Genomic DNA, 18756 nt, shown 5'->3' with positions numbered 1-18756 from the left:
AAAAAAAAAAAAAAAAAAAAAAAAAAATCCTTATTTTTTAGCACTTTATAGAACTCTAGGCCTCACAAGAAGAGATTTTCCCTTAATCTTTGCTCTAAAATTCTTATAAACCTCAGATAATACAGTTTTTTATAGGAAAACTATTAAAGCCTCATGGAGGCTCAAAAACCTATAGCTTTTCACTTCAAAGTTATTTATGAAGTGTCTACTGTGTACTAGACACTGCACTTGGCTTTCGGAATACACCGGCAAGTAAAGCTGACCTGACTCCTACCCTAATGGTGCTAACAATGATAGTTACTACTGCTTCTTGTTCTCTCGAAATATACTATTATGTTGAACCACATGAAATCGTCACTATTCAGGCTAGTATTTCTATAAGTACATAAGTGTTTTTTTAAAGGGGTGGTGAGAATAGCAAAGAACATTAACTTACAAAGGTCACTTCTTAGACCAGTCATCTTCTAGAAAGTATTTTCTTGTACTTACCGGTTACGCTGTGTATGAAAGTATAAAACATAAGGAGTAATGTACAAATTTGTGCAATGAATTCTGAAGCAAGACTTAGAGAACAGGGCAGGCCCAGCATCTGGAGCACTGCTCCTATAAAACTGTTTTATACAATGCTTCTGCAACCAAAACATGTATATCTGGCTGTCTTTCCCATATTTTCCGTTGTAGCAGTAGATACAAATTTTATAGAAATCTCTAGATAAATATAATGACTATATGGTTCTTGCCCTTCCTTTACTCCAACGACACCCTAAATCTTTATCAACTAAACTTTTCTCTGCTTTGAAGGAAAAAATAGCCTAGAAAGAACACATAAAATGGTCCAAATATTCAAAATAAGTAGGGGAATAAAGCTGCAAGAAACATTAAAATCAAATTTCTAGATTCAAAATACAATATCTAAAATAAAAATATACCAGATAGGATTAATAAAATTAATGCTGCAAAAGAATAAGATTAATGAAATTAAAGACATGGCAATGGAAACTATCCAAAATAAAAGAATGGGGGAAAGATGAAAAGGGCACTGATGAGTGGGTATCCCATTCCAGCAATCTGAAAGGGGGTAAATGGAGTCTTCAGAGGAGAGAACAAGGAAAAGAAATGGAAGAATGACCAAAATTTTTTCCAAATTTGATGAAAACTATGAACTTAGTTTATGAGATAAAAAAAAAATCCCAATTATATGAATCAAAAAACCACTTAGGCATATCATCATCAAACTGCTGAAAATCAATGTAAAAGAGAAAACTCTTAAAACAGCTACAGGAAAAGGCACGCTATGTATAGATCAACAAAGATAAGATAATATCGGACTTTCCAGCAAATATAATACAATCAAGAAGACTGTAGGACAGGATCTTTAAAGTACTGAAAAAAAAACCTAGAAGTCTATATATGGCAAAAATATCTTTTCAAAACAAAAAGCCTCAGAAAGATGTTTTCAAAAGCTGAAGGATATGTTCTCAGAAGATGACAAAAATATTGTCATTCATAGAGATGGAAAATTATACTAGATAAAATATGGATCTATATAAAGGAATAAAAAGCACAGATATAGCAACTACATGACTAAATACAGATTTTTTTCTATTTAAATCTCTTTAAAAGACAATTCACTAAAGAAACATAGTAACAAAATATTATGAAGTTTTCAATGACACCTAAAAGAAAAATGCATGTCAACAGCCTAAGGACCAGGAGGAGAAAAATCAAAGTGTATTAGGTTCTTATGCCTTAAATAGCATATTGTCATTTAAATTGTTCCTGTACAAATAACTTCTGAATGTATACTGTATACCCTAAAATGATCAGTATTATAACAAGGAACTACAGTTAATAGCCAATAAAAGTAAGAAAACTCAATTTAAAAAATGTTCAATACAAAAAAATGCAGAAAAGTGGGAAAATTACATTCCTCCCAAAGGAAATAATAAACCAAATAATAACCTAAACAAGCCAATAATCACATTAAGTGTAAAGAGACTGATTGTCAGATAGGATAAAAAAGCAAGTTCTAACTATTTCTACCTAAGAAATGCATATTAAGTAAAAATATATAAATAGACTGAAAGTAAAAAGATGGAAAAAACATAAATACACTATGGTAAAATTAATCAAAAAAGATGATGTGTTTAATATTAGACAGACTCCCAAGCAAAAAAATATTACTGGAGACAAAGGTCATTTCATAATGATCACGGGTCAACTTACAAAGAGAGCATAATAATAAGGTTTATAGGCTAGTAATAGAACTTCAAGATAATGCAAAAACTGATAAAACTATAAGGAAAAAGAGAAAGTCACAATTATAATCATAATACACCCTCATTCACCAAAGATGATCTCAAAAATCATGATGGATAAAAGCCAGACCAAAATTAAATGACCATCATATGATTCTATGTATACACAGATGCATACTAATTTATAATGGCATAAAGTATATCAGTAAAGGGAAGACAGAATGTGGGAGGAACAGAACAATGGTTATAAATGGGCACAAGGAAATTTTGGGGGATGATAACCAAGTTTAGAATCTTGATTATGGTGATAATTTCAAGGGTATATACATAAACTTCTTAAACTGTAGCTTATTGTCAGTATCTCAGTAAAACTGCTTAATGTGTCTGTGACACAAAATCACTCGTTACTCAGCAAGCATGCTCCAACCCTGGAGATAAAGCACTGAAAAGAAAGACTCGTGACACATCAATGCAGAACTAATAGTCTTGGCAGAGAAAACAGACATTGAAAGCTACAAACTGATAAAATCTATGAAATACTGGGTACTACCGCAAAGTATAAGGTAGACTCCAACTTGCCCAGATTTTACAGTATAGATTCTAACTGGGTAGTCAAGTCTCTGAGAAAATCACATGTAAACCAAGACAAGATGAGAGAATAAAGTATGCAGTAGCTAGGTGAAATACAGGAGGAAAACAGAAAGATATATATATATATATATATATACACATACATACATATATATAATATTGTATTATATTTGATGAAGATTCTAAGTAAAGGATATCTATAAAATAAATGTCCAGAAATAAAATTACTGGATCAAAGAGAATTTATAATTTTATGAGAAAGTTTTTACCTAGTTTTTTTGGAATAGAGAAAGGAATTACTGTTTATATACCAGAGGGAATTCTAGGACAATTTAATAGCATTAAGAGAGTAAACCTATATACCAATCTCTCTGACCAAGAAACCACATCTTCATCCTTGCACCTTAAACTTAGTGTTTCAAGATGTAGCCACCAAACATTTGCTGAATTGAACTCCTCAGATTAGGAAAACAGAGATCAAATTGTTAGCTCTTCAGTTATACCTCACTATAATTGAAGTAATTCTAGTACTGATAATTTTTAAAAGAATTAAAAATCATCAAGTAATTTTTTTAAAAATAAGAAATAAAAACCTCTCACATGAACTATTGCAAAAGCTTCCATCTTCTAAACTCAACCTTTATAGAGCATGAGGGTAAACTATTCAACTGTACCTTTATTTTTAAAACCTCCAAATAGCATATTGCCTCCATATATGCATTTTTTTAAAACACAGCTTCTAAGACCAACACAGATGAACCTGGGGTAGGGAAGTGTAACCTAGTAAGTTTTTAAAAAAAGTGAAGGTTTTCAATTTAGAAGAGTATTTACTGTGAGATTTCAATTTTTGCTTTTTATGTTAAAATATCTATTTATGAAAAGATGAATGAGTACACAAGAGTTGAGAAACATTTCCACTTAGCAAATTAAAAAGTTTGCAAAACTAGACAGATGGGAGTTTATCTCTATTTTAATAGCCAATAAAAAAGTTTCAGAAGCACAGGATAAAGTCCAAAAGACCAATGGGTCCTCAATGATCAAACTCTTCTCACTGTGCCAGGGGTTTTTTGCACCTGCAATAAAAGTTTTAAGTGTTCTGCACAGAACTCTTACCCTTTGTTTATGTTTTCAACTCATATTAGTACTCCATGTGCCAAGAATTAGGAAAAAAGTAGTGTATAAAACAGAAACATCACGAAGTTTTCACTGAAGCTCAGTCATTGGAAGAAACATCCACCACATAAATACAGAATTAAAACTAAAATAATTTAGTCTTATGGCGAATGAAATGAAGAAGCTCCAAAAGGAAAGCAGGAAGGTTAGTCAGGAGGCAACTGTATTTCAAGCAAAAGACTAAGATGAAGGCATGGAGAAATCAAAATGTGAAATTTAATCCACTTGCTGAAAAAACTGGATATAACCAACAAAGAAATACACTCAAGATGACTCCAACATGAAGAACTGTATAGACTTGCATTAATAATCTCGATTTTCATGCCTCCCCAGGTCTACGGCCTTTACTGCATCCTTCCCAAACTGACTAGGTTTATTCATTTGTGTTGGCCAGCGGTACAATAAGTTTAATACAGGAATCAAATTGGAAAAGCACTTAGGCACTGTTACCACCTGGGAAAGTCTAAACTATCCTGCTGTTGAGACCACACACAGAAGAGCAAAGTGAAGACTGATGAAATAAACCAGTCTATAGCAAGGGAACTCTCAAGGTAACAAGTCAGGATGAGTAGAGCTGCCTAGCAGACCCAGAAGTGAACAAACACGTGTGAATGAGCCCAGTCAGGACGAGAAGAACCACCTCACTTACCCATACATTTGTAAGCAAGTGCTTTTTCATTTGAGCCATTGAGTTTTGAGTTTCATCTCATTTTCAATTAATTAGCTAACTCAAAATGTCATTTACTGACAAAAAACAAACAAGCATGGTGGGAAAGCGAGAAAAGGAAATGGAAAATCAAGTTCATTTTCTCATATTCAACTCCTACTCATTTTTTAAAGCTCAGCTTAGATACTCACTTACTTCCCCAGGAAGCCTTCCCTGACCGACATGCTGGTTCAGGAAAGACACTCAGTATTACCATTGTACTTTGAACATTACCCCATCATTGCTTTCCCACATTATTTTATAATTATTCAGACACTTCCTCCTCAAGAGACAATAGCTATGTCTTGGCACTTACAGTCTGTGTCTTACGCATCTTTGTATCACGTTACACAAAACGGCCCCTCATATTTGTTTCTGAATTTAATCTAAGAATAAACACTTGTCTGATACTCTGACGTTAACAAAATGTGATCTACTGACAACATGCATGAGAATCCGTAGATGTGTTTTTAAAAATTCATATCTCTGAGCTATTAACAAAATGCATAAACAAGTAGCAGCAGCGCGATTTCTTCAAAAATTTCCAGCGATTCTCTGGACGACAGAGTGTAACAGGACCGGTGTAACTGAAAGTGTTCTCTCCACAACGTAGCTTCTCCTCTAAGAAATGGCCCTGCGTCAGAGGAAACGGGAGTTGGGGGTTTTCCAAGAAGGTGTGGCTTCTCGGGGAACTCGTTTGCAGGCGAGGAGTTTGCCCCTTAGGAGGACTAGGCAGGGCCGGCGGCCCGCGTGCCCGACTTCGGAGCGGAGCCGGTTGTCCTCCCGCGGGGCTCGGGGAGGGACACCCACGGTGCATCCGGGCAGGACGGCCACAAAGAAGGCCGTGTTACCTTGCTTGGCCGCAACAGAAAGAAAATGTGTGCAGGTTCGGGGCGATGGCAGCCAAAAGGGGAAGAGGAACGGAGTGCAAGGGGGCGCCGCTGCTTCCCACCTGCATCAAGCTCCAGCTGGTAACAGGGCAGCGGCTCGAGAGAGAGCTTGTAACCCTCGAAGCGGGGGTCCAATAGAGGCCTCTTCACCCGCAGAGAACAGTTAGCTGCCACATCCATCACCTTCCAAGATCCTAGCGTGAAAATAAAACGTTTGTTAAAAGGTCCGCGCCTCACTCCCTAAATCTGTGAAGTAGCGTGGTTCCCATCCCAGAAACCACTGCACCTCAACACGCCTTCTGGGAATTGTAGTGTCTGTAAGAAAGTTGGCCACGTTGCACGCTGGGTGATGTAGTCTTTCAAGAATTTAAAATCCAAGCGTTGGCAGGGTTTGGACTCTCTTACCCAGAGGGCTGAGCGGCCAGGAGGCGGCCCGCGCTAGTTAAATTCTCACATTATAGGCAGGGTGGCGAGACCCCGCCCCGGAAATGCGTGTTCTAGCTTTCTGTGTGCTTAGGTGCCCGAGCTACTGAGGGTCTAAGTCCGGGCAGCCGAAGAGTGTGGTAGGTAACGGTCGCCAGCGCAAGGGTCATTTCGTCGCTGGGAAGGGACGGCCCTCGCCCGCGGTGATGGTGGTGAGCTATGCCCGTGGTCCTCAGGGCCGGGACCCGGGCCCGGCCCAGGCTCCTTTCGATGTGCTGTCTTTCGTTAGCTTCCCCGACCCGCGCTCGCGGGCCTGTAGGGCTGTCCGACTGGGCGTGCTTCTGGAGTTGGCCTGGAGCCAGTCCTCGCTTTGTTTTCTGGCTCCTCCCCTCCTGCCTCTCCAGCAGTCTCCGCCCTATTATGTTTCCCAGACGTCTGAGATGGGAGGGATTCCCTAGCGCCCAGGTTTTACCAGTGAGAAAACTGAGGCCTTTAGGAAGTAAGTGACTTGTCCAAGGTCACTCTCCACAGTTTGGGAGCCAAGGCAAGAACAAGTTCAACATCATACTGAGCAGACCTTGTAGTTATGGAAAAGCTTAGCCACCAACTACAAAAGCAAACATTTCCTAGTTCTTTCTGCATTCTTCCTTTTCCTTGTTCCCCAGGGAGGGGGGGGGATATATATATTCCAACTCCGAAAACTTATTGCTACTCTTGAGTTTTCATGTGGTGGAGACAACAAAAGTATTCAAGATGATGACAGGTTAAGTGGAGGAAGGCTAAGTTTATTCCAAGGTTTAAACTTTTAAATGGCTTAGTTACCCTCAGAACGTAACCTTGCTCTCATTTCCACATTTTGGATTGGGCTGCCTGTTTTTGCAGAAAGTTGAGAATTTTCTAAGAATTAGTTTCAGATGTATTTTCCACTTACTCATCAGCAATATATATGTGTGCTTAATGATACACACATACACTTGCAGATACATACTGTAGCAGTTATAATTCTGAATACATTTTACTGAAGAATAAAACACTTAAAAGAATCTTGCTTGACAATTTCATTTTTCTCTGAGAGTGTTTACTCTTACATCGATACATAGGTTATATAGCTTCCCCAAATTTTGAATGCAGTTAAAGTGCAGGAATGATTATCAGTCAGTTATATGCAAGGGCTACTGGAATCTAAAGTACCTGAATTAAAATTCTGCTTTCATTTTCTGTCTATGCCTCAGTTTCCTCATCTGTAAAATGAAAATTGTTAGGAATATGTAACAGTAAGTTTGGGGAATTTTGTATTTTTTTTTAAACACAAAGAATTAACAGTATCAGGCACTTAAATGTTTAATTTTGCAATAACAGTTATCTCAAGATTCATTAATAAAAGGTATGTGGGGGAAGAAAATTGTATAGTGATTACATGAATAAGACTTCTTGGGGTGCAGTAAATAATGATGACATCATTAGCACACTTGAAGTTTACCAGCCCTTCAGGTGATAGAACGTTAAACAAGTTAGGATGTTTGCCTAGACGATTTAGAAGAAAACATTTTTTTTAAGTGTTTTGTATCTGAACATACATGTTGATGTCCAGGTTAGCAAGATGAACAAAGATGCACAGATGAGAGCAGCGATTAACCAAAAGTTAATAGAAACTGGAGAAAGAGAACGGTAAGTTACAAACTGTGTTTATAAATTACATTTTACCACCTTCACATTGTTCTGTGAATCTAAGTATCAAACAAAACATGTCAGTGAAAAGAAAATCGTGGTTATTGAAAATTTATGTTCCTAACACTTATAAGAAATACTTTAGGTCTGTTTAGCTTTGCAAGAATTTAAGGGAAGAAGATAATGTAGAACGATAATCAGAAGTGGTTAACTTTCAAAGAAGTATAATGGAGAAGAAGAAATATATACTCAAACAGTTGAAGCCATAATGTAACCAGGGAAACAAGGTGATAGAATCACGTTCACGTGTCAAGTTCTCTCAACATGGAGCACTATGCAATTCCTATTCTCTTAAATACTTGTCTTTCTTCCCTTCATTTGTAGCAAATTATAGCTTTTTATCAAGTCTTAAGTATTTCCTCCTCAAGGAATGTAGTTACTAAATCCCAAATACATTGTTCTGCCGGGTGTGTTGGCTCATGCCTGTAATCCCAGCACTGGGGAGGCTGAGGCAGGAGGATCGCTGTGAGTTCGATACCAGCCTGGGCTACTTAGTGAGTTCCAGGGCAGTCTCAACTACATAGTGAGACCCTGTCTCAAACCAAAAAAAATAAAGACTTTGTTCTGTCATAATATTTAATCACGTTGTCATCTAACTATTTACTTTATTAGTTTAGGTCCTCCATTGTGATCTAAGTTCCATGACAGTAGCAACATCTTTGTAGATATAGAATCAAGTGTTATGCCTGGTACCTAACTGGCCGAGTAAATGCTTGAAAAATGAGTGGATTTAGAAGTACAAAGAAAAGGTTAAGAAATCAAGAAAGGTGTCCAGGATCAGGGTGATAAAGTTTACAAGAGAAATGCACGTGTAAGCAATCTTCTCTGTTCTTTCTGAGTTTAAGGTACTGAAGTGAGATCTCATGGAATAATTAAATGTCAGGTGAGGTTCAAGGATTAGCAGTTCTTCAAGAAAATAAAGGAGAGGATGTTCTATACAGAATAGAATATGTAAATACGCAAAGTCACAGTTTAGGACATTATACTACTCAGAAATATAAAATAATTGCAGAACTACAAAATACGTGCAGAAAGCTAGAGGTTAAATTATGAGAGCATATGGCTGGAACAGTGGACAGGAATGGATTTTGTGTAAGTCAGAATTCCTTCCACTGAAAATAATAGAAACTGAACTCAGCAATAGACTTAACCAATGGAAATATATAAGTTCATCCAATTAAAAAATGTACGGCTTAAAATTATTTCATTCATCATTGAGTCTAGGCATGCAAAAGTTATTGCCAAGAATGTCTCTTTCTTTCCCTCTCATCTTTGCTTTTCTCTGTTGGCTTTGTTGTTAGTAGACAGTTTGATTACCATCTCAGTTAATAGGAAATTTGTAATTAGCCTTGCCTAGTCCATATTTCTATTACATTTCTACCCAGATTCATTTAATTGGAGAGGAAGTGTTTTTTTTCTGTCAATGATATAAGGGTGCCATGTTTGCAGAAACATGTTTCTGATTTTATTGTTGCATGATGGGAATTATTAAAAGATTTTAAGAAAGGGAATGAGTAGATCACATTTATACTTCAGAAATTTTATTCAGACTGTGTGGAGAACAGACTTGGAGGGGTCAAAATAGCAGAAAAATGAGTTGGAAGATTACTTTGGGTTAAAAATGAAAAACCAGAAATGGAAAGGTGAAAAAAAATTTTTTTTAAATAACAGGATCAGTTTTCACAAGAAGGAGCCATGTAGAATAGTGCCATGGATAACTTGAAAGGATAGTACTACTAGAAATGAGTACAGGGAATTATATATGTTTTTGTTTGATTTTTTTCATTCATGAACTTGAAATTACCAAATTTTTGTTATGTGTCATGCCCTGTTAGGTGCTATAGCTATAGTAATAAAATTAAGTGTACTCTTCTGGAACCTACATTCTAGGAAACAGACAATAAATGAATAATATGTCAGAGATAATAAGTATTATAAGAAGAATAAAGCAGAATAAGGGAGGGAGTACATTTTCTATAGAAAAGGCAGACAGCTTCACTGAGAAAAGATAAGGATATGAGAAAAAAAAGAAGGATATGAGGAAATGAGCTCAAACAACCAACAGTCTAGGCTGAGCTTGCTGGAAATTTTGAGAGTTACATGAAAATTAAGGAGACTAAGTTGGATGAGGGAGAGGGGAGATAAATTCATAAGTACAGCTGAGGATAGGTAAATCATGGAGGTTCACTTGGGCTGTTGTAGAATGTTTTTATCTCAGAACTGGGAATTGAGTCCAGGGCCTTCACAATGAATCGCATTTCCCGCCCTTTGTTGTTTTTTGAGACTGGATCTGAAGGTTTCCAAGAACAGTTTGAATTTACAGCCCTCCTGCCTCAGCTTCCCTGAGTGCTGGGATTATAGGTATGTGCTGCTGCTCCTGGCTGAGTCTTGGAATTTTATTCTGAGCAAATTGGAGAGGCCCTGGAGGGCTTTGAGCAGTGGGAAGAGAATGAAGGATAGAAGGTAAGAGGCAGAGAGGTAGCTTAGAAAGTTGGGTAACAGTCCAGACAAGAAAAGGTGGTATTAATGGCAGAGATGGTGAGAAACATTTGCATTCTGAATATATATTTTTAAACTAAAATCTGGGATTTATTCATGGATTGAATGTATAGTGTGAACAAGGAAGCTTAATGAAGGGTGCTGCCAAGGTTTCTAGTCCGAGGACCAGAAGAATCAGTTATCATTTTGAAAAATGATAAATGGTAGAGTATATGAAGTTGGGTTTTGGCCCTATTGCGATCAAAAAGCCTAATGAGATACCAAAATAGAAATTTCATACAGTAGAAAGAATAACAAAAGAGAAGCAGTTTGCAAGGTAACAGTCTGGTTTGAGTTGTGATCTGTTTAAGAAATTAGGTGGAAGGTTGAGGATTTGTAAGAATGGGTGTAGCAAAGAGATATAAAAATATTGTATCCATGATGCCATCAAACACCATTTTTTTACCACTAAGTAAAAAGATAATGCTAATTAAATTATAATAGGCATAGCCAATTGCTGAATTATTAAAATGTGGAAAAGCGGGGGCAGTCTACAGTTAGATAAGAAGTATAATGGGGGAAGTAAGAGAACTGAAAGAATGGAATTTCTGGTCAAAGAATGGATTTTGAAACTTGAAGGATTCAGAGGTACAAGCCCTCTAGAAATTATACAAGACCCGTGATATTCCTAATGGTGAAGGTAAGTGGAAAGAGTAAGTCCAGATAGTAGTCTACTGTAGCCCAGCCTTGTTATTTCATGGTAGTGTTGTAATAAAAAATAGAAAGTTTTGGTACTTGTATACATTTACTATATATTTTATATAAAGCCCAAGATAATTCATCTTCACCCAGTGTTGCTCAAACAAGCCAAAAGGTTGAACTCCTGTGGAATGGAATAGACCTTGAGAAGTCTTTTGGTCCATCCTGTTCAATTTTGCTCCTTAATTGATGCCCATATTAAATGCAAGGCCCAGAGTTTAAATGATTTGCATAAGATTAAAGAATAACAGTGATAGAGCCGTGATTAGGCCATGGTTAAAGTGTCAAAACTGGAAGGCAGGGAATTTTTAGTTGAAATATTGCTTTAGACATTCCTATTTAAGTTATATATCGTTTAACTTGAAAACTCTTCTTTTTCTAAAGCCTCAAAGAGTTGTTGCGAGCTAAATTAATTGAATGTGGCTGGAAGGATCAGTTGAAGGCACACTGTAAAGGTAATCATTTTCACTTAGTGTATAAACTAGTTCCAGTGCTCTAAAATGGGTTGGTCTTTGCTTCACTGGAATAAAAATATAGTCATTATTTTAAACTATGAATGCTCATATAATATTAAAAAGTTAAGAAATTAAAACTCATACTAATGGCCTCCTCTTCTCAGTGGTATACATAGACCTAATTTCTACATTTTTAGGAATTTTGTTTGGGTTTCTTTTAAGTGAGGCATGAGCATTCAAGATTTTCTATCAAAATATAGATCAAACAAGATCCTAATAATGAATGTAACTGTACTGTATCCCTAAAATGTACCAATAAACTCAATTAAACCGGAAAAAACAAAAATATAGAGTCAAATACTCTGGTTTCTCTTTGGATCATATAAATCTTTCACCTTTTAAAATATAGAGTCATGTTATTTTCAGTATGTTTGTACTTAGTAACAAATTGAGCGCTTGAGGGTTGGCAGACTTACAAGAATTACAATTTATCTCTTTACAGTATTATTTTAAAATATTCATCTATAAAATCTCTTAAGTAGACTTAAAAAGATGGAAGTTTCTCAAATTGCTGATTTTGAAGATAGCACTTGATTATACATATCACTAAGATGATCTTTTCTGGCTCAGCTTTTAGTGTATGAAATTCTGGATATTGTGTCTTCACATACAAATAATAAGAGACTTTAAGAAGGCATTGTAGCACATTAGTAAAGCCATAGACAGTGAAGTCATATACTTTCACTGGTAAAAGACTAGAGATGAACCCAAGTTCAGATCAGATTTAAACTTCAGTAGCTTTATCTGTAAAGTGGAAAAAATGCCTAACCCATTAGATTGTTGTGAATATTAGTTAAGACACCTGAAAGGAATCAAGTAAAGTTAATTATATGCTTTCTTATATTTTGTTTAGCCCAGCCTAGAGAAGACAACCCAGAAAAGTAGTTCTTCGTTTTTTGACTCTTGTTACTCCTGTCATACATTTATGGAAAACCTAGTATGATTGTAGTAAAATAAGATCTGTCCAGTTACAAGTCTCTAGCTTTTTTACACTTGTTAGATTTGAACATTCTAAGTTCAAATTTATTGTAAATGGTACAGATTATTTAGCTGAAAGATGAACAGACTTTATCTTTTTAATCTGGAAAATATTGTGTTTTTAAGATTATACATATTCATTTAAAAGAAAAGAAGTGTCCTCTTGTTTTAAAAAGACCAATCTATACTCTAAAAAACATGATTTTAACCCTTCCTCTATGAAAATCTTTCTTACAGATAATGATTTTAAATGATATGATTTGTTTTTTGCTTTTGCATAAGAGGTAATTAAAGAAAAAGGACTAGAACACGTTACTGTTGATGACTTGGTGGCAGAAATCACTCCAAAAGGCAGAGGTAAGGAGTACAAGTTGTGTCAAAGGAAACATATACTGCAGACATATTTTACTTTAGTTGATTCAAATAATTCTTTTAGAAGAAAAAGCAGCACCCTTTCCAAAATAACTTAGGTACTTCCATTGCCTCATGTGGGAAGAGCCGTAATGGCCTGTGTGCTCTTCTAGTTTTTTTGAATAACAAATGAGACAATAGGTGTAAAATTTCTGTCCTCTAAAACACTGTACTGATAGGTTGATACAGTTGTTAGTAGAGAGATAATTTTTAAAATATGGGATTTTACAGAGGAAAATATCAACTGAAGTTAAGATTTATAAACTTTACTAGATATGGTCTGAATCCATTCAAATATTTAATAATTCAAAGATTTACTCCAGGGCTGGGGATTTAGCTCAGTGAGTCCGCTGCCTGCCTAGCAAATGCAAGGACTCGAGTTCGATCTCCAGTACCAAAAAAACAAACAAACAAACAAACAAACAAAGATTTACGCCAGCCCCTAAGTCATTACTCTACCATCTCTTTCCTTATTAAAAATAAATGAAGCTCTGTCTGCTTGAATGTCTAATTAAAAATTTGGTGGTTCCATAACTTCATGTTGAAAATAATCCATATTTAAGACTCACAGTGCAACCAGTTTCTTAGTTTGTCCTTTAAATGCCTTGTTCATAGAAGGCAAGGAAAGATAGGGAATATTATATTACCACTGATAGGTAATACTTAAGCTGGAACCTGTATTCTTGTTAACTTGGATGTAGTGACATCATTTTCAATTATTTTGTAAGGTTCATGTTTTTTGTGTTTGTAAGTAGAAGCAGGTAAATTAGATGACCTATGAGATTTTTTCCTCACATAGAAATAATAAAAATAAGTGTAAAAAGTAACCTGCTGAAAATGGGCTACAGAATTCCATTTGATTCCATTTCTTAAATCTTGTTTATAACTGAAAAATACGATTTCTTTTTCTTCAAGTATATCTCAGGGAAAGAAAAAATAGCATTCATTATTCCCTTTATGAGTTTGTATTTTAATATAAGTTTTCGAATTTCCTTTTATGTAATTTTATGTTTTATGTAGTTTATACTTGATCTCCTAACATTGTTTAGGAATAGGTTATACAGGTTAGACGTTACCCTTTGCCTCTTTAGCACTTAGGTCTTGGTTCTTTCGGGGTCTTGTAGATTCTTCACTAGAGAGTGAGCATATAAAGACAAGAAAAATAATTTTTTTGTGTATTTTCAGTCTTGTTATTGTTAAGAGTAATCTTTTCTTAGCATACAGTAAAACTGACCTTTTTAAATGTAGTTTTATGAACTTTATATAGATGTATAGGTTCATAACCACTACTGTACTCAGGGTACTAAACAGGTTCCTTACACCAAGAAATCCCCTCAAGATATCTTTTTTCTTTTTCTTTTGTTTTTTGAGGTACTGGGAATTGAATGCAGGTCCTTTCCACTGGGCTATATCTCCAGCCCTTATTTCCTTTCATTTTGAGACAGGGTCCTTCCTGCCTGTTCCTCATACTTTTCTCAAACTTGAGATCCTCCTGCATCAGCTTTCTAGGATGCTAGGATTACAGGCAGGTGCTACACTCCTGGCTAAATACCCCATTGTATCACAGCATATATTAAGACAGGTGATCTACTCTTGGTCACTACAGTTTTAATTAAAAATGCTTTAAATGTACATATTAATCTTCCAGTGGACTTTTAAAGTACATAGTGTTTATAGGAAGATTTAAACAATTTAAAAAGAATATCTGCTAATTGATCTGTGTACTTATTTGTATATTTATTTGTAGAAATAGTGATTTGTATCTGAAGTTTTCCATTTTCCCTGTACATAATCAAATGTCCTAGACATTTTAGTTCCCTCATTGCCATTTTCTTAAACATCGTACTAGTTTGTACTTTCATAAGCTAATATGAGAATGCCTATTTCCCTCATACATATTATTAACCTTCAGATTTTATATTTTTCATTGGTAAAATATGCTATCTGAATGTGATTTTAATTTTTTTTTTCTTTGAGATTGAGCCCCTTTTGTAAGAACGTTTCCTCAGCTTTTGTCTTTTGGCTTTGCTTATGGTAATTTTGTTAAAGTGTAAAATGTTATATTTAAATCATACTTCTTGTGTACTGTAAAATAGTTTTCTCCCAAAAAGTCTTGCTGTCTTTTCTTATCAATGTGTTTTTTTATTTATTTTTTGGTTTTTTTGAGACAGGGTCTCACTATGTAGTTGAGAGTGACCTGGAACTCACTATGTAGCCCAGGCTGGTCTCGAACTCACAGCGATCCTCCTGTCTCAGCCTCCCAAGTGCTGGGATTAAAGGCATGCGCCACCATGCCCGGCTTTTTCTTAGCAATATGAAATGTGTTTTTTATAATTTATTAAAACAGTGAGTTGCAAATATACATCTTTTTTTCAGGCATCTTTACCTGTGTGCTGTGTGTGTGTGTGTTTAACTGAACCATGAAGGTTATGAAATTTGTGTTTTGATAACCCAGAACAAAATGTCAAATCTCAAATTTGTATGTCCTGGAATCTTCTTACAGTGATGTTTTTGTTTTTATATTTCAGCTCTGGTACCTGACAGTGTAAAGAAGGAACTCCTACAAAGAATAAGAACATTCCTTGCTCAGCATGCCAGCCTTTAAGGTTGAATTAGATTGTGGTGTTCTGTGGTTTTATTTCTGAAAGTAAAACTTGCCATAAATTAGAAATCAATTTCCCAAAATAAAATCCTTTTTTGTATGATGGTATACAGTTTTCAGTAATGATGTATACATTGTATTGATTTTTTTCCCTAAATGTGTTATTTTAATAAATATCTCATGAATAAGTTTGAAGTTTGCTTGAATTTTGGAATAAATGGGACTCTGTCTTTATCACTAATTCACTAGGTTGTTGAGAGACACAGTCAGAAATTAATGTGGTTTAAGTGTTAGTATGTGCAATTCTCTGTGCTAAAAGCCGAGAAGTAGCTTTTCCTCGTTTGCGTATGGTGTTTTCCTCTTTTGAATCCCCATAATTTTATAAATTGTAATGCCCTACTTGTACTTTAGTTACTTGTCTTATTCTTTGTTATGAACTTGGAGGGTTAAGACTGGGTCTTACTCATCTTTATGTGCCTTCCTTATGCTTCAACGAATTTACATCTAGTGGAAGAGAGAACATTTGCAAGCTGGCTCTACACCAAGCTCCTCCCACATGCTCTGCGCATCTGAACTTTGAAAGCAGAATCTATAAATTGCATCCCCACATACTAAGGTCAAGAAAGAACTTAATGGGAAATAATCTCCACCCATTAGCTTTACTCTGCCATCAGGATTACTAAATCCAATGGACACTTGTCTATTCTTATGTGACCTCTGCTGGAAAATGAGAATATTGACGATCCTGCCAGTTGGAACTCCTCATTGTTTCTTCCTACCACTGGAAGTACCTTCTATTTCATGTGGAGTACATTTTGCTGTATGTGACGATTAATACTGTTTTATAGGGCTCTATCCTGAGCCCTCTGCCTGACTAACTGGATATACTTTGCCTGGGCAAATCCCAAGAAATGAGTCAGACCATGGCTTCATATACCACAGGTTGATAAATGCTAAACTGCATCTTCAAACCAGACGTATTTCTAGCCTCCAGACCCATATATTCATCTGTGGATCAGCTTCCTCGGATGTTCCACAAACCTCAAACTGACCAAATGTAAAATAATGATTTTATTTTTCCCCCACTAACTATCCCTGCTGTATTCCTTATCTCTGAACGGTACCTCCCAGACAAACAGATTGCCTGAAGAACTTATTAAAATGCTGATTTTGAAGGTAAGAAATACCACGCAAGATTCTGTATTTCTGACAAGGTATGAGTTTTGGTTGTGCATTTTGCTGAATGAGGACCACTTTACGTTTAAAACTAAATTGTCCTCTCCTTTTAACAGGTCCGTATGATTGCAGTAGACTCCTATTATTTCCTGCTCTTCTACACTACTGCCTCAGTGTCCTTACTATTCATTTTACTCTTCTCCTTGAAATATCTCAGTGCAAGGACAAGATTCAAACTTGGCAAATCACCTAGGCCCTTCTAGATCTGACATCTACGTATTTCTTTAGAGTCCCCCAGAGTATAGGTTCTATCTCTAATTCCTCTGAAAATCCATTAGCCCTTTCTTCCTACTTAACCTCATTTCTATTTGCCTTTCAAAATTCAGCTTGAATTTCTAAAACATTCTGATCCTCTTCTGATTTAGATTTTGCATTTTTTTCTTTACTGCAGCTGTGCCTTTCAGCACAGCGCTTCTTGAATTTAATGCATGCATTCCTGGGGAGGAAGAAATGACCTGTTTGTATGATGCTTGTATGTAAGTGGGGTGGCAGATGAGTGAACAACTGAACCAGTGAGTGAACAAGAGTGTGAACGAAGGGAGTAGTGTGGGGTGTAACTGAGGAAAGGCTTCACAATTTTTGGCTCACCGTTCCCAGAAATAATTTGATTAAATATAGTCCTTGAATCAATTGGGTTTATTAAGTGTTGAGCCTGAGACAGGAACACTTAACAGTCAAAACCTCCCAAAAGAGTGTTGTTTCACTATCTCTTGAGAACAGTCTTGTAAGTAATGGAAAGGTACTCCTCATTTTGTTGCCCATTATGAAAAAGGAAATAGAAATAATTTTTATTTCATAGTGCTGTATATGGAGTAAAACCAAAAAGTGTTCATAAAGATACCACTTTAATAAACCAAAGGATAATCTGTGAAAATGAAAACATTTTGCAATGTGATTTTTAAAGTAGCTGAATTAAGAACAGCAATTTGAAGTACTAAACATAGGTTTAGATCCGTACATTTATAGATGTCTTAATGAAATCTTGACTTACTGATTTACATAAGGTAGGAATACATTCTTCAAAAATTGTGCACCCTTTCTCATTCTGTTGAAAATTTAATAGGATTATTGTTACATGACTACACCTGGTGAATCTAATTAGGATTACTTAAATTTCTTTTGTATAGGATTAAAGACCCAACTCAATTATTTATGTAATCACTTTGCTTTGGCGTTGCAAGTGTATCATTTGGTTGAGCAGTGCCAACCCAGGGCCTAGGTGAAAGCTTCCTCCGACACGAGAACTGTGACAGCTGCTCAGTAGCTGATATTGGAAATGATCCAGTGTGTGTGTGTGTGTGTGTGTGTGTGTGTATACTGTGTTTAACTCTTCTTGTAAAAGACATGTTAATGACTTCATAAAATCCCTCATATTTACCATTAGAAACTACACAAAAGCCTTTGGATTAATCCACCAAAGAAATGTGAATGCAATCAGGCCATTCAGATTCTAATCTCTTCTATGAAACTGAATTATCAGGTAAGACTGACTTCCACCTCAGTTTCCTTATCTGGATAATCTGATAGTGCTTATCTGGTGGAATTAAAATAATATTTTTAAAAATTTAGCAGCACTAATAGAGTAAGCAGAAAAAGTATGCATGTTGCCCTAGCAAGAACTCTAGAAACGTATTTAATATGTTTTTTTTTCTACTTTTACGGTATATGTATACATAAATTAGACTTGCATGGAAAATAATTGCTTTTTTAGCGATTTCTACCTAATACTAATTACCATGTGAATACCTACAAAAATAAAGATGACCATCATGACTTCATTAGAACAAATGCCCCTAGAATAGTACTTAGCAAGGAGGTTGGAAATTCTCTATTTTACTCCCATTTTTCTGAACTCCTTATGAGGTGGACTTTTTCATCACTTATCTTTTGATCTTCAGTGCCTAATAGTAAACTCTTGATAAATTCTCTTAAATAAATGGCAATAGAGAAAGATGTACCCAACAGTCTAGATTTCAAATTGTATTTCATTATTCTTCATGTCAGCCAC

The 18756-nt window shown here is 35.6% G+C and overlaps 2 protein-coding genes across 3 annotated transcripts in view; one reads left to right on the top strand and one right to left on the bottom strand.

The window, feature by feature from the left end:
- Nudcd1 (NudC domain containing 1) overlaps positions 1 to 5911 on the bottom strand; it is a 74922-nt gene extending 69011 nt beyond the window's left edge. The window contains exon 1 of the mRNA XM_010619539.2: positions 5681 to 5911. Within this exon, the coding sequence (XP_010617841.1) occupies positions 5681 to 5798 (118 nt within the window). The 5' untranslated portion in view covers positions 5799 to 5911. The remainder of the gene's footprint in view (positions 1 to 5680) is intronic.
- Positions 5912 to 6075: 164 nt separating this feature from the next.
- On the top strand, positions 6076 to 18097 carry Eny2 (ENY2 transcription and export complex 2 subunit). Of its 2 annotated transcripts, XM_010619535.3 has the most exons (6): positions 6077 to 6253; positions 7633 to 7709; positions 11391 to 11461; positions 12782 to 12856; positions 15439 to 15516; positions 16021 to 18095. In XM_010619535.3, exons 1-5 carry the CDS (start codon positions 6248 to 6250, stop codon positions 15513 to 15515), a joined length of 306 nt encoding a protein of 101 aa, XP_010617837.1. In that variant the 5' UTR covers positions 6077 to 6247; the 3' UTR covers position 15516; positions 16021 to 18095. The 2 variants fall into 2 exon arrangements, with proteins under 2 accessions (XP_033615837.1, XP_010617837.1); XM_033759946.1 differs by having other exon boundaries at positions 6076 to 6181; positions 15439 to 18097.
- The last annotated feature ends 659 nt before the right edge of the window (positions 18098 to 18756 follow it).

The sequence above is a fragment of the Fukomys damarensis genome, unplaced genomic scaffold (assembly GCF_012274545.1).
Source record: "Fukomys damarensis isolate Sample0158 unplaced genomic scaffold, DMR_v1.0_HiC HiC_scaffold_5, whole genome shotgun sequence".
Classification (NCBI taxonomy): domain Eukaryota; kingdom Metazoa; phylum Chordata; class Mammalia; order Rodentia; family Bathyergidae; genus Fukomys; species Fukomys damarensis.
Note: the sequence above shows the minus strand (reverse complement) of the source record. Positions and strands in the feature narration are given on the sequence as shown.